This window comes from Schistocerca piceifrons, chromosome 2 (genome assembly GCF_021461385.2).
Source record: "Schistocerca piceifrons isolate TAMUIC-IGC-003096 chromosome 2, iqSchPice1.1, whole genome shotgun sequence".
Classification (NCBI taxonomy): domain Eukaryota; kingdom Metazoa; phylum Arthropoda; class Insecta; order Orthoptera; family Acrididae; genus Schistocerca; species Schistocerca piceifrons.
Genome location: NC_060139.1, coordinates 610,747,254 through 610,773,096, shown reverse-complemented (window position 1 = coordinate 610,773,096; position 25,843 = coordinate 610,747,254). Strand labels below are relative to the sequence as shown.

The 25,843-nt window shown below is 39.3% G+C and overlaps 1 protein-coding gene across 5 annotated transcripts in view; it reads left to right on the top strand.

Annotated features, from left to right (window-relative positions):
* LOC124776373 (deubiquitinase DESI2) overlaps positions 1-25,843 on the top strand; it is a 123,397-nt gene that overhangs the window by 89,049 nt on the left and 8,505 nt on the right. For all 5 annotated transcript variants that reach the window (XR_007015614.1, XR_007015615.1, XR_007015613.1 and 2 more), the window contains exons 3-4: positions 8,205-8,277; positions 18,372-18,465. Coding sequence is in view for 2 of the 5 variants with exons in the window: in XM_047251334.1 (XP_047107290.1) it covers positions 8,205-8,277; positions 18,372-18,465 (167 nt within the window). In the remaining 3 variants the exon portion in view is untranslated. The remainder of the gene's footprint in view (positions 1-8,204; positions 8,278-18,371; positions 18,466-25,843) is intronic.

The window sequence follows — 25,843 nt, the reverse complement described above, 5'->3', positions numbered from 1 at the left end:
AATTCGACTACATTCCATTATCCTCGTTTTGCTTTTGTTGATGTTCATCTTATATCCTCCTTTCAAGGCACTGTCCATTCCATTCAACTGCCCTTCCAAGCCCTTTGCTGTCTCTGACAGAATTACAATGTCATCGGCGAACCTCAAAGTTTTTATTTCTTCTCCATGGACTTTAATACCTACTCCAAATTTTTCTTTTGTTTCCTTTACTGCTTGCTCAATATACAGATTGAATAACATCGGGGAGAGGCTACAACCCTGTCTTACTCCCTTCCCAACCACTGCTTCCCTTTCATATCCCTCGACTCTTATAACTGCCATCTGGTTTCTGTACAAATTGTAAATAGCCTTTCGCTCCCTGTATTTTACCCCTGCCACCTTTAGAATTTGAAAGAGAGTATTCCAGTCAACATTGTCAAAAGCTTTCTCTAAGTCTACAAATGCTAGAAATGTAGGTTTGCCTTTCCTTAATCTTTCTTCTAAGATAAGTCGTAAAGTCAATATTGCCTCACGTGTTCCAGTGTTTCTACGGAATCCAAACTGATCTTCCCCGAGGTTGGCTTCTACTAGTTTTTCCAATCGTCTGTAAAGAATTCGTGTTAGTATTTTGCAGCTGTGGCTTATTAAACTGATTGTTCAGTAATTTTCACATCTGTCAACACCTGCTTTCTTTGGGATTGGAATTATTATATTCTTCTTGAAGTCTGAGGGTATTTCGCCTGTTTCATACATCGTGCTCACCAGATGGTAGAGTTTTGTCAGGACTGGCTCTCCCAAGGCCGTCAGTAGTTCTAATGGAATGTTGTCTACTCCCGGGGCCTTGTTTCGACTCAGGTCTTTCAGTGCTCTGTCAAACTCTTCACGCAGTATCATATCTCCCATTTCATCTTCATCTACATCCTCTTCCATTTGCATAACATTGTCCTGAAGTACATCGTCCTTGTATAGACCCTCTATATACTCCTTCCACCTTTCTGCTTTCCCTTCTTTGCTTAGAACTGGGTTTCCATCTGAGCTCTTGATATTCATGCAAGTGGTTCTCTTTTCTCCAAAGGTCTCTTCAATTTTCCTGTAGGCAGAATCTATCTTACCCCTAGTGAGATAACCTCTACATTCTTACATTTATCCTCTAGCCATCCCTGCTTAGCCATTTTGCACTTCCTGTCGATCTCATTTTTGAGACGTTTGTATTCCTTTTTGCCTGCTTCATGTACTGCATTTTTATATTTTCTCCTTTCATCAATTAAATTCAATATTTCTTCTGTTACCCAAGGATTTCTACTAGCCCTCGTCTTTTTACCTACTTGATCCTCTGCTGCCTTCACTACTTCATCCCTCAAAGCTACCCATTCTTCTTCTACTGTATTTCTTTCCCCCATTCCTGTCACTTGTTCTCTTATGCTCTCCCTGAAACTCTGTACAACCTCTGGTTCTTTCAGTTTATCCAGGTCCCATCTCCTTAAATTCCCACCTTTTTGCAGTTTCTTCAGTTTTAATCTACAGGTCATAACCAATAGATTGTGGTCAGAGTCCACATCTGCCCCTGGAAATGTCTTACAATTTAAAACCTGGTTCCTAAATCTCTGTCTTACCATTATATAATCTATCTGATACCTTTTAGTATCTCCGGGGTTCTTCCATGTATACAACCTTCTTTCATGATTCTTAAACCAAGTGTTAGCTATGATTATGTTGTGCTCTGTGCAAAATTCTACCAGGCGACTTCCTCTTTCATTTCTTAGCCCCAATCCATATTCACCTACTACGTTTCCTTCTCTCTCTTTTCCTACACTCGAATTCCAGTCACCTTTGACTATTAAATTTTTGTCTCCCTTCACTATCTGAATAATTTCTTTTATCTCATCATACATTTCTTCAATTTCTTCGTCATCTGCAGAGCTAGTTGGCATATAAACTTGTACTACTGTAGTAGGTGTGGGCTTCATATCTATCTTGGCCACAACAATGCGTTCGCTGTGCTGTTTGTAGTAGCTTACCCGCATTCCTATTTTCCTATTCATTATTAAACCTACTCATGCATTACCCCTATTTGATTTTGTGTTTATAACCCTGTAGTCACCTGACCAGAAGTCTTTTTCCTCCTGCCACCGAACTTCACTAATTCCTACTATACCTAACTTTAACCTATCCATTTCCCTTTTTAAATTTTCTAACCTACCTGCCCGATTAAGGGATCTGACATTCCATGCTCCGATCCGTAGAATGCCAGTTTTCTTTCTCCTGATAACGACATCCTCTTGAGTAGTCCCCGCCCGGAGATCCGAATGGGGGACTATTTTACCTCCGGAATATTTTACCCAAGAGGACGCCATCATCATTTAATCATACAGTAAAACTGCATGCCCTCGGGAAAATTACGGCTGTAGTTTCCCCTTGCTTTCAGCCGTTCGCAGTACCAGCACAGCAAGGCCGTTTTGGTTATTGTTACTAGGCCAGATCAGTCAATCATCCAGAGTGTTGCCCATGCAACTACTGAAAAGGCTGCTGCCCCTCTTCAGGAACTACACGTTTGTCTGGTCTCTCAACAGATACCCCTCCGTTGTGGTTGTACCTACGGCACGGCTATCTGTATAGCTGAGGCACGCAAGCCTCCGCACCAACGGCAAGGTCCATGGTTCATGGGTTTTTTTTGTTTTATTTTTATTATTTTTTTTTTTTATTCGGTTATATAACAATGTGGAAAGGATAGATTGCTACTCGCCACACGGAGGTGGTGGTGATTAGCAGACAGGCACAGTGGAAAAGAAAGACCTATTTGCTATCAGACTAAGTACTTCATTAGATGTAGAAAACTGACACATTCGTACAAGCACAATTCACAAACCAGTTTCCCCCTATGCTCCAGGCACTAAGGCCCAACTGCAACAGCATCTGATGGATGTGATTAGCATGCTTTGTTTGAATGCATATTAGGGGCACAGAAGATGCGTGGGACAGGAAGAGAGTGGGATATGAAGGTAGGGCTAGTGAAAGATGCTAGGTGCACCTGCGGGATCGTGCATGGCAGAGACATGGTGGGGTCTGGGTAGGGCTGCGTGGTGTTGCATAGGGAGGCTATGCTGGGGTGAGGAGAAGTAGAGAAAGGGATAAGGACTATCCATTGTGCTTTGCCAAGACAGAAGGTGTATGCAGTACTGGAGTGCATGCAGGGAAGGAGATTGGCAGGTGGGGGGCAGGGACCAGTGAAGGTTGAATGTGGAGGTTACAGGAACAAAGAATATGTTGCGGAGAGAGAGTTCAGACCTGTGCAGTTTAGAAAATAAAGTGTTGGTGGGAAGAATTCACATTGTCAAGCAGCTATCCTATCTTGAGAAATGAGGAGATGGTTTGCATTTCTCTGAGGCTATAGATACTGCATTTATCAGTAGCTTAGAAGTTAGCTCGGTTGAAGATGAATGGACATCTCTAAAAATGGCAGGTGCAGACAAACATAGGTAAAAGAAAGCTAATTGCGAAGAAACCTGTCAGATGACGTGCTAAGTAATTGGATGGTCTGGAAACACTTGTCATTTATGTGGATAGACAGCTTGTTGTCAAGCCCATGTAGAATGTGGCATAGTTGTTGCAGCTAAGTCGATAGGTCACTTGGCAGCTTTAACTGTTAGTGCTGTCTTTTTTGGGGGTAGGAGATGCCAATGGCAAGACTGGAGTAGGTGGTAATAGGAGGATGTGTGGGGCAGGTGTCGTCATGTGCTCTCTTGTCATGTGCTCTGTTGCAGGGCATAAGGCAAGGAGTTGGGTGCAGGGGTTGAATAGGGACACACAAATATATTGCTTAGGTTGGGTGGCCAGTGGAACAGTGGAATAGCACTGTCGAGTGGGTGGGGAGGATATTTCTCATTTCAGGTCATATTGAGAGGTCAAATACTAGCAGAGAATATGATTCAATTACTCCACTCCTGGGTGGTTCTGAGTCATGAGGGAGGTGCCCATTTGTGGCTCGGCAGTGAGTGTATGTGTGATGGTAGGCTACTGGGAGACGAGGCACAGGAGATCTACCTTCTAGACAAGGTGGGGTCGGTAGTTTCTTTTTTTCCACTGTAGACTCCACTTTTTACTTGAATTACATCCTTTTCTATTAACTACATCTACATAGATACTCCGTAAACCACTGTACAGTGTGTGCTGTTCCATTCACAAATAGAGTGAGGCAAAAACAACAGTCTATATGCTTCTGTGAGCCCTAATTTCTTGTATCTTATCTTCGTGGCCCATACATGCAGTGTATGTTGACGGCAGTAGAATCGTTCGGCAGTCAGCTTCAAATGCCAGTTCTCTAAATTTTCTCCAAGTGTTTCTCAAAAAGAACATCATCTTCTCTCCAGGGATTACCATTTGAGTTCCCATAGCATCTCTGTAAAACTTACATGTTGTTTGAACCTACCAGGAACAAATCTAACAACACACCTCTGAACTGTTTCGATGTCTTCCTTTTGTCCAACCTGGTACAGATCCCAAACATGGGAACAGTACCCTAGAATATGTTTCACCAGCATCCTGTATGCAGCCTCCTTTACCGGTAAACCACTCTTTCCTAAAATTCTCCCAATAAACTGAAGGCTACCATTCACCTTTCCTGCCACAGTTCTTAAATGCTCATTCCATCCCATATCACTTTGCAATGTTACACCCAGATATTTAAACCACTTGACTGTGACAAGCAGGGCACCAGTAATACTGTATCCCAATGTTATAGGTTTGATCTTCCTACTAATCCTCATTAACTTACATTTTTCTACATTTAGGGTTAGCTGCCATTCATCACACCATCTGGAAATTTTGTCTTAAGTCGTCTTGTATCTATCTACAGTCACTCAACTTTGACACCTTACCATACACCTTGGTATCATCAGCAAAAATCTGCATATTGCGGCTCACCCTGTCTGCGAAATCATTTATGTATGTAGAGAATAACAGTGGTTCTATCACAACTCCCTGGGGCACTCCTGACGATACCCTTGTCTCTGATGAACACTTGCCATCGAGGACAACATACTCTGTTCTATTATTTAAGAATTCTTAGAGCCACTGACATATCTGTGAACTTGTGCTTGTACCGTTGTTAACAGTGTGCAGTGGGGCACTGTGTCAAATGCTTTCCAGAAATGTAGAAATATGCTGTCTGCCTGCTTCCCTTCATCAGTAGTTCTCAGTATATCATGCAAAAAAAGGGCAAGCTGATTTTCACAAGATCGATGCTTTCTAAAACCATGCCAATTCGTAAACATAAGTTTCTCAGTCTCGAGAAAGTTTATTATATTCGGACTGAGAATATGTTCAAGGATTCGGCAGCAAACAGAAGTTCGGGATGTTCGCCTGTAATTTTACCAGTCTGTTCTTTTACCCATCTTATGTAATAACGTTGCCTGCACCTTTCTCCAATCACTTGGGTGAGAGATTCATGACAAAGCTAGCTGGGTAAGGAGCTGGTGCCAAAGAATACTCCTTGTAAAATCAAACTGGGCTTCTGTCTGGACCTGGTGATTTATTTACTTTCGGGTCTTTCTGTTTGTTCTCTATGCCAGGGATGCTTATTACTATGTCATCCGTATGGGAGCCTGTCCGATGGTCAAATGATGGTATGTGTGTACAGTTCTCTTGCGTGAATGATTTCTTAAACATAGGATTTAAAACTTCAGCATTCGTTTTGCTATCTTCAACTGCCACACCAGAATGGTCAACAAGAAACTGAATGGAAGCCTTAGACCCACTTAGCCATTTTACATAAGACCGGAGCTTCCTTGGGTTCTCTGCCAGATCTTTTTCTAAAGTGTGATAGTGGTAGTTGTTGTATGTTTCGTGCATAGATCTTTTCACAGGCACCCGAATATCTACTAAATTTCACTTGTCATTTTTTGTGTGTTGCCTTACAAGTCGAGATTGCAACAGCCTCTGCTTCCTCAAAATCCTCCAAATTTCGTTATTAAACCCCCCCCCCCACCCCCCCACCCCCCCCCCCCACCCCCCCCCCCCCCCCACCCCCCCACCCCCCGTGCTTTATCCGTGTACTAGGCACACAACTCTCCAGACCACAATTTACAACCTGATAAAACTTTGCCCATAATTCCTCTACACCCATCTTTCTGGAACTAAGTGATGTCAGTTGACTGTCTAAGAGAGATGCTAATGACCACTTATCTGCTATACCTAGCAGGTTCTCCTGGCCTACTTGACTGATTTATTAACTTTCATAATCATAGTTGCTTCAATGAGATCGTGACCACTAATCCCCGTTTCTATACTACTAACCTTGTTGATAAGGACTGGCCCATTTGTAGCTGCAAAGTTTAAGATACTTCCATTGTGTGTGGGCTGGGAAGCAAGCTGCTCAAGACACGTTTTCAGAAAAGTGTTCAAAAGTATTTTACATTACTGTCTGTCTGTGCCCCCAGCAATGAATCCATAGACATCCTAATCTATACTCGGTAGATTAAAGTCGCCTCCATCTAGTATTGCACGATCTGGGTATTCACGCTCTATTGACACTAGACTTCCTTTGAATGACTCTAGAACTATCACAGCAGAATCGAGTGGCCAGTAAAACGTCTAGCAATTAACTTGGTTTTGCCTACACCAGTTAAATGCGACCAGAAAACTTAACCCTAGAATGGTCGGTCGAAAAATAATGTCAAGAACAGTAGGGCTGGGTCTGTGGGACCCAATAAATAAATCACTTGTAACAAATTACAAACAGTTTGTTTAGATCAAATGTCGAATTTTTATTTTGATTAGGTGCTACTAAATGCTATAGTGACATTAGTTTAGCTTTTCTGCATCATACAACAATTACTGAAAAAAAAAACTGAAACATATACATCTTTGTAGTACTAAATGTCAGTAAACTGAAAATACAAGTAAATTTGACTGAAATAAGAATATAAATGAGAGTAAGTTGTAGAAATAAGAAGCAAAAATGATGAACTTTTGTTGTATAAATGGAAATCATGAATTTGAAGAATGTGCGCCTGAAAACCGTTAGCACAATTGAGGCCAAGGGGAAAACAGAGACAAAAACTCAGAGCATAGGGTGTCCAGTCACTTGACCTGACACTAAATTGACCTCAACAGCATTGGAGAAACCAAAAGTGTTAAATACATCTAACCCAAACAGGTGTGCTGTATGGCAATGATCCACAGCAAGGAAGGTGAGAGGGTGAACAACAGATTTGTAAGAGATGGGAGCAGAGAACTGACCTAGGATCGGAATCTGCTGTTTATTGCAGGTAACCAACTTCTGTGAAACCTGCGTAAGGTGATGGGAGCCCAAGTCCTTGTATGTTTATGTGTTTATTAAAGTCATTGTAGCTCCTGTTTCCACTTCATTTTTAGTGGTTTATTAAAAACACACACACACACAAGTCAGTAAACAATTTGCTCAGGGAAACAGTCATTGTAGAGATACAGTTTGTGTCCTTCGGTACTACTGTGACGACCACATTTGAAGAGAAGTTACACATGAATGCAATGTGGCCTTTCTTTTGACACTTATTGCAAGCTGCCAAACGTTAAGGCATGCAGCACACTTGTGCTGGACGAAGCAGACAGAAGGGGGGGTATGCCGCCGTTGCTGCGATGCTTCCTCTTGCTGCTGTGGTATAACCAACACTGCCCCAAGTGACAGTGAGTCAGAGGTTTTACTGTTCCGACAGCTTACTCATCCTCCTAAACACTTGCAGCGTGCCTAAAAGGAATTGACTGAGCAGCTCCCAATTCCCCTCTCTTCCCCCCCCCCCCCCCCCCCTCCACACACACACACACACACACACACACACACACACACACACACACACACGACAATCTGATCATTTGCGAACCGTGACACTTCAAAGGACTGTGCTGTATTTAGCGCATCCGTAAGCATTGAATTCTCTCATTGAACTGCTTTTTTGCGGAGTTCCCTGTCCTGAGCCAGACAAATCATATCATGCACCATGTGATCGACATAGTATTCGTTATGGGTACTAGTGACAAATTTATGATGGCTCAACCCATGTAATTCTGCAGCTCAGGCTTTGTAAGATTGGTTTGGGCGTTACTGACAACTGCAGTGACCTCCTCTTTCTTTCTTTCTTTCCTTTTTTTTTTTTTTTTTTTTTTTTTTTTTTTCAAGGGAGCGGTATCAACTCTTCTGCTGGATTAATTATGTAACTGAAGTTATTATAAACTTCTCCATTTTTTTACAGTATTGGATTAACGAGTATACTACCCCTATTGGCCTCGGTGTCTTCCATTCTGGTGTCGAGATATATGGGACCGGTAAGTTGTACTTGGTGTAACTTCTTTTTCTTATCACCGTATGTGGCAACTTACGCATAGTCTTGTTTCCATATTGTCACCATTTTTATCAGCTATTGTAATTAATTCTGTGTGTTACATAATATTACATAAATTTCAATAGAAATTTGTTTTAGCACTTGTACCATTTCACATTTATGAGCATCACTTTTCTATTGTTGTGGTTTGTTAAATCCTCACTAGAAGACAGTAATGAAGACTTGTAGATGACTTACACCTATTTTTAAGCATCACAGTGGTGTTTTGTAATAGATTGCTGTGTGAAATGGTAACTCATTCAGTTTTATAATCATGCCAGTTTCAAAGCCACTGCTGGGTAGTGGTCTCCTCTATACTTTCTCATATGTTAACAGTTTTCACCTATGGCTCCCCTAAACCTCCCCAATGCTTACTGAGCAGCTGTCAGATTGTAACAGTTTCTACATTAAAAAAATCATGTATCACTTTCCAGAAGCTGGTAATACATGCTCACCGTAAACTTTGTGTTTCAGACAAATCAGATACTTTATTTTCAAAATTTGTTTTTTGTTTAGCAAAAGCACCCTAGGCCATATCTGCACTAGTTTCTCACCCTTCCTCATCATCTACTGATTGTTTCCACCTACTGTAAACATAAAACCTCATAAACTGTGCTGATGCTGTTGCATCATTCTTGTGTACAATGTTTTCAGTGTTTTGACTTTCCATTATTTTATTCATATTGTGATTGGTTTCTGGGGCAATGTACGCACTTGCTCTGTTAAGTTTTTTTAAGACACATTAACCTTTTTTACATTGTTATAACCAATTCTGATCAGCTAGTATTCATATTGAGACTAAAGGCAGTAGCTGCAAGCAGTTTTTGTTGTGTTGTGTTGTGTTGTGTTGAGAATGCAACATAAACCACTTGCAGCATGTTCCTTTAGCCTGCAGATGACTATATAATTCTGTATAAAAAATAAGAACATAATTGGCCAACCACTTAATTTACATGGACTGCATCATTTTTCCAAATTGCTGTATTAAATTCTTCCATGTGTTAAAGTTTCTTGCTGACAGGCTCTCAAAACAATGTCAGTAGCAAGACTTAAGGTGGTTGAGGTACTGTCCCATTAACTTTTATTCCTCTTTTAATTTCCCAGTTTAAGGATCTGAAGACCACCTCTATGGCTGTTTAGAATAATTTTGGTGTTGTGTGATGCCCTTCCGCCGCCAGTCTTTCAGTACATTATGAAGTCTAATGGAAACTAGCATTGATGAATATATTATTCATTATACATTGATTGAATTGGTGTTTTGTTTCTCATGGGCTGTTGTTACAGATTTGTTTGAGAGTAGTAAGGTTTTCAAAATGTATGAATCCCAGGTCAGGTGGTAATGCATACTTACTGTGTTGTTCTGTAATCTTGTTCAGGACTTGCAAATGACGCATTGTATTATTTCCACTTCAACATCCAGTTTATTTCTTTGATTGATTAAAATCCACTGGTTTTTCTCTGCAGTTGATGAATTTCAGTGATTATCTTGTCCATCATGGAGAGGAACTTAAAAGTTCTACACTTTTCCTCCCATTAATTGTGAAGTAGAATAAATGGAACTTTTTGCCAGTGTGGAGATTTTTTTATTTTCATCATCCACAGATATACTGTTAACAATTTTGTGAGTTTATTTTGCATTGCTTTATTTCAGGCTTTAACCATTTCTATTGAAACATCACCTCTAGGCACCTTTCTTTTCTTCCTGTCTGAAATGGCAACAGACACCGTATTTTAAATAATGTCCAGAATATTGTTATTTTCATGTTCACTACCTCTTGATTAACTATTCAGACATCAAAAGAAATTTTCGAAGGATGCACAGTTTTTGTGACAGCGTTATTGTGCCATTTAACTGATGGAATGTGGTGGGTACCCAACATAAGTTATTGTTTTGTTACATTTGTATACCCTTTTTGTTTTCGATTATTCATCTTACCAAATTTTTGCCATACCTTCTCACATAATGTTAGAAACATTTCCAATTAGTTTTGTTAAATTCAGGTCATTGCAGTACGTTTCTAATATTGTTTGTTTGAAAATCTCACCGCCTCCATCCCCCCCCCCCCCCCCCCCCATTTGAAATTTTATTTTATTTAGCTTTCTTTATGGTTGCAACATCTTTTGCTGTCTAAATAAGTACTTGTCTTAGCTCTTTCCACTCAAGGTTTTTTGCTCTGTGCTGACACTGGGCTTGTAATATTTGCACTATTACATATAATGAAATTATGTCAAGGCCAACCATAAACTAAACAATAAAATAAATTACACATACATTATAATACTGATCATTTCATGTTTTGTTTTTGATTTCATGTATTTTGTCACTTAGGTGCTATATCTCTTCAGGGCATGATACTTTTCGAAGCATTGACCCGGATGGAGTGCTGGTTCTCTGGAACATGTGTTGCATTAGTAAACAGTTTTCCTTCTACCACCTTTTCTATTCCTGTTACTGCAAATAGCACAATCTTCACTGTTATACTTTTCATTGGAGTAAATGTAGTGTGGCACACACACACACACACACACACACACAAAAACATCCATCTGCACATATACAGACACAGGCAGACATGTGATACATCTGCCTGTGTCTGTATATGTGCGGATGGATATGTGTGTATGTGCGAGTGTATACCTGTCCTTTTTTTCCCCGAAGGTAAGTCTTTCCACTCCCGGGATTGGAATGACTCCTTACCCTCTCCCTTAAAACCCACATCCTTTTGTCTTTCCCTCTCCTTCCCTCTTTCCTGATGAAGCAACATTGGGTTGTGAAAGCTTGAAATTTGTGTGTGTGTTTGCGTGTTTTTTATTGTGTCTATCAAAATACCAGCACATTCTCGTTTGGTAAGTTACAGTCCAGTAGCTCGTTAGGATGTTTTTGTGAAGTCTGATTGATTTCTGTATTTTCACCACCCATCAGAAGCATGCTGGTCATCAGTGTCATTGCTACTTGTAGACTGTGTGTATTCATCTCTATCAAATTTCTGTATTTTGCCTTCACTGTCACTGTTTCATGAACTATAATTACTATTGTCATTACTCAAATCACTTGTATCACTCATACTTTCATCCAATATCTCCAATATTGCTGTAGGATTATCACATAAATCGCCATTTTTGTTGTTACAGTTCAGGTCACCGCCTTTGGAGTGAACTAGAAATAATAGCAGTTTTCATTTGACAAATGCTTCACAAGGAGTACAGTGGTGCAAGCCCTGACATAAGAGTTGTAACGAATTGAAGTTTGTGTTGGGTGACCCACGACATACAAATCTATTGCAATATTTGTGCGGTCGGGTCTGCCCTGCCAGTCGAGTGCTAGGGCTGAATAAATATTTTGAATTTACTGCTTAACTTAATCGGGTATACCTCTGTTCTTATACAAATTTCTGTAAGAGACCTTTCAGATTTCCTGCCTAAAGAATCTGTTTGTTTCTAGCTTTGTATCTACTTTTGGCCTGTACTTTTGAGTCTATGATCTCTTGCAATTGGTCACATCCTGCACAGTTTCTTTATTGTTTGTTGTAGTACAGTCAGTTTTGTTTTAATTTCTATTTGCTCCTTGCTAAAACCATTGACAGTTTGTTTTCGTTTAGAAAACTTGTAAGACCTCTTAATGCTTTTCATCTTGCATTTTTGTTTAAACTCCTTTTATCAACTTACAGGTGTTTATGATATTGTTTTTAATTCTATTTATCATTGTACTGGATGTTTCAAAATGAATATCAGGGTTTTAAGACTGTGTAGTGTTTATTACAATCCACTTACAATTATAAATAAAACATCAAATGAAAGAGCAATTCAAACAGTTTATCTTATAAGTGTTCATGGTTTAAGCCAGAAAATAAGATAAAATAATGTCACAAAAATACACAAATAAAAATTTACATTTGTGCAAAATTCTGCTAGTAGAAAGTTTTTTTAAAATTGTAATCAGGATTTTAAAAATCAAATATGCGTATATTGAATTGAAGCTAACAGTAATCTGCTAAATTATTACTATTATTTTTAATTAACTTTTACCCATCTAAATCCGCACATCCTATGTCCTACCACATTGTAATAAGTTCGCTTTTATGCCTGCACCACGCACTGAATGCTTTTTCAAAATCAAAGTTATGTCGAGATGGCTCTTCAGTTTGATCATCAGAAGTGGAGTAACTCTTTCTGCAGAAATACGATTTCTGATATCTGTTTTTGTATTGTTTTTGCAACTAAACTCTCACTCACATTTTACTGTGTGCATGGGAATTTTAGTGGCATATTCTATAATTCAATCTGGAAGAGAGAATTGTTCACTCAGTAACATAAATGAACACTATTAGCTCTTTGAAATTCATTCCATGTATCTATTATCCAACTCTCTCTTAAACTATGCCTGTTCCAAAAATAGATCATTTCAGTTTACAGATATGGCAGAATTGATTAGTACATATATATCTGCAATTTGCATTTACCATACTCTTCATTCCTGTAGTTTTTGGGATACAATGTATCAAACACTTCAATCTTATCTAAATCCCCTAGTCTCTCATTTAAATTTATAAGAAAGTTGTGTAAGAATTTGCAAATTGTGTACTGAAGAACACTTCTGTGCTGCAGTGAATCTTGTATTATGTTTCCACAGAACTGGAACTCACTTTCTTGAAATTGTGGAGGTATTTTATCAAGTAAAGGACTGTAATTTGGACCAGGTTTCTTGTATGCACAAGTTCATGAACATTTTCATGCACTCAGGATCTAAATTCGATTTTTGAAAAATCAGACACAATATATTAACAAGAAACATGGCATTTTTCATAAAAGTCATTATTTACAAAAATTTTGACACTTTGCATTTTTTAGTAAGCCAACAGCTTTTATTACCTTTTTCCAGCACATGTACCAAAGAACTCTAATTTACATATTGTGAATTTACTGTCTCCCCAATGAGAGCCAGCAAATGGCAAAAGTCGTGACCGTTCAAAATAGCTATAAACTCTGTTTATATCATCTTCAAACTTAACAAGCTCCAACCGGTATTCAGCTGCTTGACTGACTGCTAGAGCTAATCAGTGGGGCACACAGTGCGCAGATAATGAATGGGGGTAATTGTTTTTAAAAAGAGTTGCCACTCCACATCGAACTCCTGTCATAACAGATGCACCATCAGTAGCAGTTGAGGAGCATTTGCTCTTATCAGTGCCACATCTATCCAAAATTCCAAGAACACATGGATATATATCTCTCGCAGCACACCAAGCAGACACAGTGTTAGGTAGTGTGTGTGTATATATTCCCCTTCACTGATTTTGCATGAGTTTCTGTTTGAGTAATGGCAGTAGACTCGTCCATTCATGATTGAATGCCACCAGGCTGACTTTATTTTCGATAAAATATCATCAGTAATAATTTTACACATTGTATCTTTCATATTGTGAATACTGTCATAACTTTCATAATTTGCGTTGCCACTGGACGTTAATGTGGTCAAAGGAGGACAGCCTAAGTCTCTGCATAGTTCTTTTAACATAGAAAACTTTCTTGTAGCAATATTTTCCCTCTTTACTTTGTAGATGACTTTCATAGTGGCTACTACACTTTCCTCAGCATTTTTACAGAATGCAGCTACGGCTTTGACAAAATTTAGTGCCTCTAACGACTCTCGAACTGAAGTGTCATGGTCTGCCAAGATTTCAGACCTCCTTAATGTATCAGCTTTGACAACACAATATCTTAGATACAAAAGAAAAGTAAAGAACCTTTAGTGTTCACAGATTTACTTGTATGTACCTTAGAAGTTGTAACTAGAGTATGATGTAATATATAGAATTCAAATTATTTATTTATATCTAAAAACAAAGATGATGTGACTTACCAAATGAAAATGCTGGCAGGTCGACAGACACACAGACATACACACAAAATTCAAGCTTTCGCAACAAACTGTTGCCTCATCAGGAAAGAGGGAAGGAGAGGGAAAGACGAAAGGATGTGGGTTTTAAGGGAGAGGGTAAGGAGTCATTCCAATCCCGGGAGCGGAAAGACTTACCTAAGGGGAAAAAAAAGGACGGGTATACACTCGCGCGCACACACACACATATCCATCCACACATATATGTGTGGATGGATATGTGTGTGTGTGCGAGTGTATACCTGTCCTTTTTTCCCCCTAAGGTAAATCTTTCCACTCCCGGGATTGGAATGACTCCTTACCCTCACCCTTAAAACCCACATCCTTTCGTCTTTCCCTCTCCTTCCCTCTTTCCTGGTGAGGCAACAGTTTGTTGCGAAAGCTTGAATTTTGTGTGTATGTTTGTGTTTGTTTGTGTGTCTGTCGACCTGCCAGCACTTTCATTTGGTAAGTCACATCATCTTTGTTTTTTAGATATATTTTTCCTACGTGGAATGTTTCCCTCTATTATAATCATATCATAAATTATTTATTTACGCGGAAATAATTTAGACGTATTATCAAGCTAGGGGTGATGTAGATTAATGCAGAAATAGATGTACAGCTTCCAACATCTAAGTTCGCTATTGTGCAGCTTTCATTGTGATGACCAGTTTCAGCAAACTTCGTTGTCATTGACGGTTCTTCTGCGCTACATTTCACTGAATCTTGATCAAATGCATCTTATTTCATATCAGGCATCACAGAATGATATTTTATGAACAAGAAAACTACAGTATATCAGCAAGTCAAGCATAAAATATTTAATACATAAAACACCATACGTATTGCACTGATTATACAAGCTCATGTTCGTACATTAGCAGAATGAAGATTCAGAAGATCCTGTGATGGCAACGTAGTTTGCTGAAACCAGTCATCATGACATAGGCTGTACAATAGCAGTCTTGGCTGTTTGAAGTCATACTTCTGTTTCTGACTTTTTTTTCCAGGGAAACCTAATTTGAGTTGGGTATATAGAGAATGATTTTATATTCATCATTTGTATTGCTATCTACATTAAAAAAAACTATTTAAACTGGTAAGTTCTCACATTTGTTGTGAATGATAATTAATGCTGCAGCTTACCTGTTGATGACACTGAACAGTTCTTCTTTCTCCTGCTCTTGCACAAACTACACACAAATAACAGAATTTCTCTTGAACATGGCACTTTGCACCACTTACGTAACATTTTCCACTTTTCCACTAATTGTTTATTTGGTATGCCTATTTTAGTATCGGGTTTTGTTTCTTTTGTATTTCCATATTTTGTTTCATTGGGACTAGGACTTTGTTCCTTTTTCTTCCTTAAAAAAAGTTTATCCATCACTTCTTAAAATGCACAAACACACACAGTGTGTATTTGACGAGAATAAATGAACCAGGCAGACCTGACCACTAATGAAATCCACTTGCTGGAAGGGAAAGTGGCATATCATTCATTTGAGTGACATATTGCTACTGCCCCTTCAAACCTGGAAGGTTGTGGTTTTAGCATCTATTGTTCAGTTCTGTGGCAAATACATCATCACATTCTGGGAGGGAAGACAGCATTTCGTTTGTTTCTGAGACAGACTGTTACGGCTTGTCTGTGTTTGTAGCCTAATTGGGAGCCTCCTTCCCCAGTGCCAGCTTTCACAGGGCTCAAAAGAACAGAGTTCTACATGCACCCGCTCTCTCCTCTTGGAGAAGGAATGAAAGGTGAGATTTTTTTTTTTTTTTTTGCAGAATGTTGTTGCATTTTTGTGAATGCTATTTTAAAGTCTCTTTCTTTCTTCGACCTTGAGCAGCAGAAAGTGACAGAGACTTGAACCCTGGTTGTTCACACTTCAGCTGCTAGTTGCTTACTGACTGTAGTACTCTTAGCACAGTAACGTAGTACTCTCATGCCTGTTCCTTTGGTGCACTTAACACCTCCCAAACATCGGGAGCTTCCCTCCACCTTTCCTAATCATTTCAATTCTAACTTTCAATTCCCTACACACAAATAAGTCAAATCACAATTCTTGTGTTTAGTTTTTTAATTATAAAAGAAATATACTTGTTAATAACATTAAGTGAAAGGAATACATGCATTTGAGAACAAACACTAATAATAATAATTGCATCAGTGGTATAGTGTATTGGTGTTTCAATCTGACACTCGAAATAAGACTGAATACAGGGAAGATCATTAGCAGAAGCTAGCAGTTAGTCACCCCAGAGAGGACCACTGTAAGGATGGTTAAAATGTTGATGGTATAATCGTTTTAGCGTTTTCTTGCAATTCAGCCCCATACTCAAAATTATTTTATTTAAAAAGAGATGCATTTTTTTATCTCTTGTGAAATGTATTCCATACATAGCCATCACTGTGGGAAGAACAGACCCTGTTCAGGGTTTGAGTTAGGAACAGAGCAGGGAAAAAAATTGACTGTAGCCTTTATTATCAATCACAAAATTGAAAAGCAATATTAGATATTAAAGGAATCTCAGACAGAATATTAACGCTTGTTGTTTACTCATTCCAGTGTATCCACCAATGTGCTTACATTTTTTAGGAGGCTTAAAGGTATCTACAAAGAGTTATTGAAATTGAGAATGGCAGCAAATCCCTGCTACAAGGTGATAACAGAAGACTTCGGCATTACAGTAGGACAAAATGAAAGAGCACGCCATCAGTGGAAAAATTTGTTTGTGATCATCAGAGGAAAGGCGGGGGAAATCATTAGTAAAATTTATTGAGAAAAGCTAAGTATTTGTCTTAATACATTATTTCACAAGAAAGCAAGTGGGAAAGAGTCTAGGCAAATGGCAGTGAGAAAGTAATAGACTATTCTGAACCAAACAGCACTATTCAGAAATTTCTTCAAGAAAATGTGAGAAATATTTAAATTTGATTACACAAACAATTGTAACCAGTAACACTACTCAGAAAACGTAGCAGGAATTTATCCTGACTATTTTCCTCATCTTGATGGTGGACAACATAGTAACTAACTACAAAAAGAAAATTCATAGATCTTAAGGAACTTGCAAAACTGTTTACAGAAAGTCTGCAGCGGAAGTCAGTTCCCCAAAACGGGGGAATTCTGTAATTGTTCTTGTTCTCACTGATGGAACATACAGCATAAACAGTTAAACAACTATCAGATATTTTTCCATACTGTAGAAAATATGCAGGAAAATTACCACCAACTTCCAAGAAAGTTTGCTTTTTATCCAGCAAACAAATTTGCAGGCTTCGTAACTGAATGTATCACGATGGATCATTTGCAGATCACAAACAAAATTGTAAAATTGAGTAATGAATATGAATTACTAGCTTGGGTAATAGAGTTATAAAAACTTAAGTTTCACTTGTGTCTGAAATATAAAGTTTACGATCTGTGCGCTACCAGTTTTGACTGGCAGTGGTGGTAGGTGTAGCTTTAATGTGAAAACCATTAAAAAACTGAGGGCTTTAGAGTGAGCAATGAGAAGATGGATGCTGAGAACTTCCAGAACAGACTGGAAGGCATAATTATCACTATAATGAAAATGAAATGTATGTAGGCAGAATCTTCACCTTGCCCTCTTAATGGTTGGAATACCACAGTCCTTTGTGGAATTCCAAAATATGCTAATGGCCTCCCCGGCTTCACACTAATATCACTAAGTATATATTGCAGGATCACTTATCTGCCATGTATACGTAAACCTTGCTCATTAATCAGTCTTTTTGTTAGTGAAAACTGTTATCAGAATCCCAACAGTAGTTCCCGAGATTAGTCTTCATATACAGACAGAAAAACTCGTGGGAGACTTAAATTTGTGGGAGACTTAAATTTATAATATGTATATATATGACATCAAAAGTTTCAAATCTTTTCTACAGGAAAGTAGATGCAAACTGACATTGAGTAAAGACACCTGTGTGGCAGAAAAGTCATATAATCCTTGCATTCAATAAATTTTTGGATTGTCCATTTCTCTTTATCAAGGTTGCTCATATCCCTGATGTCTTTCTTGTTACATTTCTTTATTTTCTGCAGTGAAAGAACAAGATTGTTGTTATTTTATTTTGTTTGCTGGTTTTGTGTATTTCTGAAGAATTATTTTTGTTATTCATATTTCTTCAGAGTATGCATATGGAGGGCACCCATTTCCTATATCAGGAATATTTGATATCACTCCAAGGAATGCAGAAGAGCTTGGAGAGCAATTCCAGTTCAGGTAAGATACTGTCATAAATAGCATTCATTTCATTTGGTTGAACAGCCTGTATGTACAGGGGGAGTGGGATGGGAGGGGGGGGGGGGGGGGGGCTCAGATGGGCGGGGTTTCCAAATTCTACATTCGTGCAAGTGAAGTAATACTTGAGTTGACTTGTATAAGAGCCAAGAAGTTTTCTGGTAACCACAGGTAAGCTTTCTGGTTGTGTAAATATGTAGAATAGCTGTAGGAAAGGGTTTGATAAGCTGCACCTGTATCTGCACGCATTAAAACTGATGATCTAGTTAGAAACATGTATGAATCATGTAAATTCTATACGCACTATGTGATCAAAAGTATGCAGACACCCCCAATAACATAAGTTTTTCATATTAGATGCACTGTGCTGCCACCTACTGCCAGGTACTCCAGTATCAGCGGCCTCTTAGTCATTCGACACCGCGACAGAGCAGAATGGGGCGCTCTGTGGAACTCCCGGACTTTGAATGTGCGCAGGTGATTGGGTGTCACTTGTGTCATACGTCTGTATGCAAGATTTCCACACTCCTAAACATCCCCAGGTCCATTGTTTCTGATGCGATAGTGAAGTGGAAACGTGATGGGACAAGTACAGCACAAAAGCGTTCAGGCCGACCTCATCTGTGGACTGACAGAAACCACTGACGGTTGAAGAAGGTCGTAATGTGTGATAGGCAGACATCTATTCAGACTGTCACACAAGAATTCCAAGCTACATCAGGATCCACTGCAAGTACTATGACAGTTCGGCGGGAATGAGAAAACTTGGATTTCATGGTCGAGCAGCTGCTCATAAGCCAAACATCACGCCGGTAAATGCCAAACAGTGCCTCGCTTGGTGTAAGGAGTGTAAACATTGGACAATTGAACAGTGGAAAAATGTTGTGTGGAGTGATAAATCATGATACATAATGTGGCGATCCAATGGCAGGGTGTGGGTATGGCCAATGCCTGGTGAGCGTCATCTGCCAGCACATGTAGTGCCAACAGTAAAATTTGGAGGCGTTGGTGTTATGGTGTGGTCATGTTTTTCATGGAGGGGGCTTGCACCACTTGTTGTTTTGTGTGGCACTATCACGGCACAGGCCTACATTGACGTTTTAAGTACCTTGTTGCTTTCCACTGTTGAAGAGCAATTTGGGGATGGCGACTGCATCTAAGACACCTTTGGGATGTTTGGGAATGCCAACTTCATGCCAAGCCTCATGTCCGTCATCAGTACCTCTCCTCAGTGCAGCACTCCATGAAGGATGGGCTGCCATTCCCCAAGAAATCTTCCAGCACCTTATTGAACATATGCCTATGAGAATGGAAGCTGTTATCAAGGCTAAGAGTGGGCCAACACCATATGGAATTCCAGCATTACCGATGGAGAGTGCAACTGACTTGTAAGTCCTTTTCAGCCAGGTGTCCAGATACTTTTGATCACATAGCTTATGTTTGGTGTCATACAAATGTACAATTCCATTTTGAGGCAAAACTGTTTGAACAAACTTTTATTTTCCATGTTTTATCTGTTGTGCCATATATATCTTTCAGTTGTGCATACCAAATACTGTTTTTGTCATTTTAGACATCGAAGTCTTTACTCAAAGTATGTCTAGTTTTCTTGTATTGTATGTTGCACACAGTTCCATTCATTGAATACACTTGTTTAACAGTTCATGATCAGCGATTTAATTGCACAATCAAACTTATCCACTATTATGTCTCTTTTTTTCATTATAAATACGTGACAAAGCGTGTTATGTGGGTAATTTCAGTTCTACCATATACTACAACCCCTGCCATTTCATATTTCAACAGAGGCACCAGCATTAGTAGCACACCGTTGTAGATGGTCTGCAACATTCCTGACAGATGGCTGCAATGTATCATTCGATACATGCTTGTGCTCCTCCCTAGTCACAGCTTTGGAAGTATCCTTCATTATCCGTTAGGGTCAACCTTATGATAAACTGGATTCTCTGTGTTGTCTCAGGAACTTCTGAGGACGTTTGCACAAATGCCACAGCAGCATTAGCTTCAGCTTATTCAGTGATAACTGTCTTTGTGGGCCCAACATCCTGTTCAATAACCGAACACACATGCAAGAAATTCTTGAGCAGTCTTTTTATTATTTTCACATCCATAGTCATGTGTCTCCTCTTTTTCCATCTCCACCATATCTGTACCACCGTAGGTGATTGCCATACTCACATTCTTGCTGCAATATGAGCACAGTCAGAAAATTGAGCCTATGCACCATCTTTACTTATTTTTGATTAGATCTGAAACAAACCACAGTTATGTAACAGTTAGGTAAAGGTTATGTAATGGCGTAGAATAGTGCACAGCGGGATGTTAAAATCATTTCTGACAGCAGCAGTGAAGCAAAAATAGGGATATAATAGTGGGTCAACCGCTTGCCCATTTGTGAGATCAGGATCCCAATTTCTCGTTACATTGCTTTCTGAGATTAAACAGTAAGCCCTGCAGCACTGTGTCAAAGCAGCTGTCCTGGAAGCAAAATGGTTCATTTCAACAGATTTTGTAAACTGTTTAACAGTGGCCACAATATACATGCACAGTGAAAATGGGAAATGTGGGATGAAAGTGGGACTGCAATAAAAGAATTGGTGTGGATATTTGAAGCTAGCAATCTCTCTCTCTCTCTCTCTCTCTCTCTCTCTCTCTCTGTCTCCCTCTCCCCCCCCCCCCCCCATATTTCTCTCTCTCTCCCTCTCTCTTTCTCTCTCTCTCTTTCTTTCTTTCTCATTCCTCACCCTCTCCCCTCATTCCATCCTCCCTTCCCCCCCCCCCCCTCCTCTCTCTCCCTTTTTTATGCTTAAACTTTTGAAATGTCATATATATTATCGTATCTGGTAACAACAACTGAAAAAGAAAATTACTCGCATGCAGCTGATTGATGGGTGACGCATACACACATAGTAGCATTGAAAATTACACCAGTTTTCACTCTTTTCTTACAGTCTGATTAAAACTGTTATTTTTGCCTGCTGCACTGGTGACAGTTAACCTTTTAAGTGGGCATGATGGATATATCCGTCCATGCTCTGCTATTGCATAGTGGGTTCGGTGGATATATCCGTCCACTGCGTTCTGTGGCTAGTAGCTATTGGAAATGACGAGTTATCGGCCTGCCGTTGACACTGTGGTATTAGTTGAACTTCGTCCACTAGATGGCAGCTCTTGTCGCGCAACACAGCGTGTTCTAGGCTAGTTATAACATTGTCCACCCGAGCGCGCGTTGAGAAAATGCGTCCTGTGAAGCAGCCGCAAAAGCGCGCCTTTTTCGTCTGTGTTTACCGCAGCGTTAGTGAGTGATCTTTTTCAATGGCGAAAAGAAGTCGTTTATAAAATTTAGAGATTGAGAAGCTGCTTTTAGAAAGTTTAGAAGTTTTCAAGATACAGATGTTGAGGCTAGTGAAAGTAACTTCGATTCAGAAACATCTGACAATGAGACACTACTGCAGCAGACGGTACCTAGTGAATTTGTGCATGCTAGTTCAGTTCGTATTCAATATTTGTTCAGTGGTAATAGTGGTACAGTTGTGCCTCTCAAACAAAACGATGTGATGAGTTGTTTTATGTGTTTTGTGGATGATGCTTTGTGCACAATGATAGCTGAACAGACGAACTTATATGCGGAACAGTTGATAGCTTCTCATCCCAATTTAGCAGCACGCTCCAGGGTTCTCAGTTGGCAGAATACTACACGCGACGAGGTAAAAACACTTATTGGAATGCTTGTACTTCAAGGAATTCTTCACAAACCAGACCACAAAATGTACTTTTCAAAGAGGGAATCAGTTGACACGCCTCTCTTCAGGAAAGTGATGAGTGAAAAGCGGTTTCATCTTTTATTGAAATTCCTCCACTTTTCCTGACAATACCTCATATGATCCACTAGGCAATATCAGCAGAAAACTATTCAAAATTCACCCCATTATGGAGCATCTGCGGCGTAAATTCAGATCAGTGTACATGCCAGAAAGGAACATCACCATTGACGAATCGTCGTTGCTCTGGAAAGGACGGATTGGATGGAAGCAATATATTCCATCAAAGTGTACCAGATTTGGCATCAAATTGTATGAACTCTGTGAAAGCAGTTCCAGGTATGTATGGGACTTTATTGTTTACACTGGAAAGGACACTAATTATGGTAGCCACTATCCAGACGAAAACATAACCTCTCGAATTGTTTTGGAGCTTGCACACGATCTACTCGGGAAAGGCCACTGTATTTATATTGACAACTGATACACCAGTACAGATTTGGTGGACAAACTAACCAGCAATAACGCCGATGTTGTCGGCACAATGTGGCGAGACAGGAAGGGGTTCCCTGACTTCGTAAAAAAGGAAAAACTGAAGAAAGGGGAGTACATAACAGGGTACAAAGGAAAGCAGATGGTAATGAAATGGAAAGACAAAAGAGACATTGTTATGGTCAGCACCTTCCATGACGATACATTTGTAAATGTAAACTCGAAGAAAGGAATCGTTCAAAAGCCGCAAGTTGTCGCTGACTACAACAAGAATATGGGAGGGGGTGGATAGGTGCGATTCTCAGTTACAAAGCTACCAGATGGCCAGAAGCAGGCTGAAAAAATACTATCAGAAGCTTCTCCGCCACTTGTTGGACATTGCATGCTACAATGCATACATTCTGCACAAGAAGCATGGTGGCGAACAAAGTAGAATGAGCTTCCTGATTAGTCTTGGTGAACAGTTGACCATATCTTCACCACATCAAGGGACATCAGTAGGATGCCCACCTCGAACACCAATAGCAACACGCCTTACAACCAGGCATTTTCCAGACCTTCTGCCACCCACAACGAAGAAAAGACCAACAAGGAGGTGTGTGGTGTGTACGAGAAAAGGCCTTCGCAAAGAGACTTCTTACTGGTGCGCAGAATGCGAAGTTTCCTTGTGTGCAACACCTTGTTTTAAAATGTTTCACACTGAAAACGATATGTAATATTGTGAAAATACAGTTTTGTTAACTTATGCAATATATTTTATTCATTTCCACCCAATATCACTGCCAGCGCTTTCGTTCGGTAAGTCACATCATCTTTGTTTTTAGATATACAATATCAATTTAAATTCAACAATGAAAACGCGAAGGAAAACGTGAGAACAGTGCGCAGCACCACCTCGAACAGGCACACTGGCATATGTTACCCACTGTGGAAGACGTGCGCGCGTGCAAACTACCCACTTAACAGGTTAAATGGCTTCTGAGCAGCATATGCACAATGCTATTGAAACACTACAAGTGAACTGGCACTTCATTGTGGTGCATAGGCATTGACAGGGTGGTTCATGGATGACACTTAATATCTCTGATTGGTAGAACTAAGCTCCAAAGTATGAAGTGCTAACTAACAAATAATTTTAATTAGATTGTAGGAACCTCCATCCCTTATCCTATAAACACCAATTCTTTGAGTGGCTGTCTGGATTGGTGTGGAGGAACAGGAAAGAATTGAAGCACCTGTAAGGGTAAACACATGTGGGAGACAACTGGCTTCCATTGGGAATTGTGGGGGTTAAGCAGGATATTACATGTCTTCTGGTCGTGCAGAACATTTCTCCATTTTATTCTTTAAAATGCAGACATTCTTGTGTTACTCAAGCATACTTCAATGAATAGCCAAGGACATGAATATAGCAAACAAATTTATTGCCTCATTTAAATACAAATACATCCTCAACTTCAGGGATCTCAGACGACTGACTTTCACTCTTATCCATTTGACATTCCTTCTTTATATAACATCCTTAACACTTTTCCAAGGAAGGCCTTTGCCTGAAGTGTTCTGCGGAACAACATACAGTGTTGGGATCTCTCCACTACACCTTTGCTGACTTCAGAGCATCTGTCACTGTGTTCACACCACTGCACAAAGCCCAACGGATACATCAGACAGATGTTATGAAAGACAAGCATATACTTAATCTAATACATGTTACGTAATAAATCATTAACAAAATCTAAATCTTATTAGATGGTAGATCATATTATTTAAAAGTTTCGATATAGAATGTTCAGTCATTCATATTTAATGCTGATAGTACAGAAATTCCAAATCAGAGAAGATATTCATGGGAATCTTCCCAACCAAAATTCCAAAATTTCTGTACCCTCACATAAAAGCAACACGAGGTTCAATCATGAGAACCCTCATCTTACTGAGAGAGTGGAGAATGCAAGAGAGAATGAGTGGAAGAAATAAAGTGGAAACTTAATTTACAGAAGAGAAAAAGATCAACAACCAGGACAATGTTGTGACAAGGGAGCAGCTGAGGGTGGGCATCAACAGAGGTAGAAGCCAAACGGTTTGCAAGAATGGTGGATGCACTGGAGGCCTAGATGCAATGGAAACACAGTTCACATGTGCATCCATGTGTGTGTGTGAGGGGGGGGGGGGGGGTCATTTTATTGTATGGCCAAATCCGGTGCTATTTTTCACCACATTCGGTGTTATTTTTTGCCAGATTCATTGTTATTTCTAACAAATTGGTTGTTGTTTTTTTTTACTAAAATTTGGCATGTTTATTTGCCAAATTTGGTGTCTTTTACCACATTTTCTGCAAAAAGTCAGTGTTGTTTTTGCCAGATACACTGTAATTTGTTTGCCAAATTCGATGACCCCTTTTTTTTTTTTGCCAAATGTTTTGTAATTCTTTTACCAAATTTTGTAGTACTCATTCACCAAAATCACTATTTTCTTTTCATTTTCTCCTTTTCCTTTTCTTCTCTCTCTCTCTCTTTCTTTCTCCTTTCCCTCCTAAATTCATCATTATATTTTCACCCTATTCAGTATTTTTTGCCATTTCAGTGTTACTGTTGTGCGATATTCTATGTTAATTTTGTGCGTAAATTGGCTCTTTTCCTGCCTCCAGAGTTCGCTCTTATTTTTCTTGACAAAGTTGCCATTACTTTTTCCTCAAATTTAGTGGTATTTTTTGACAAACTTGGTGTTTTTGGCCAAATTCTGTGTTGTTTTCATAGTCATATCAAAGTTCATTACATGGGAAATGAACTGCAAGTTTAAGATTATATGGGAAACTTAGACTTGAGAAGATTAGAAGACAAATTGCAGTTTTAGCATTGAGTAATTATCAGTTATAAATATTGGTATTAGTATACTTCTGTCATTTTCATGAATTTTTCCTGTCCCTGCATACATATTAAATCTAATGTTGAAGTCAGAATTGTAGCTGTGATCATGCTGCACACCAAGTGGTAAAGTTTGTAGTTAGTGACAGTGTATGTGATGTCATTGCACTCAGATGCTGTCTTACCTTTGGTCAGTTTCAAAAAGCCAGTGACTGGACTCTA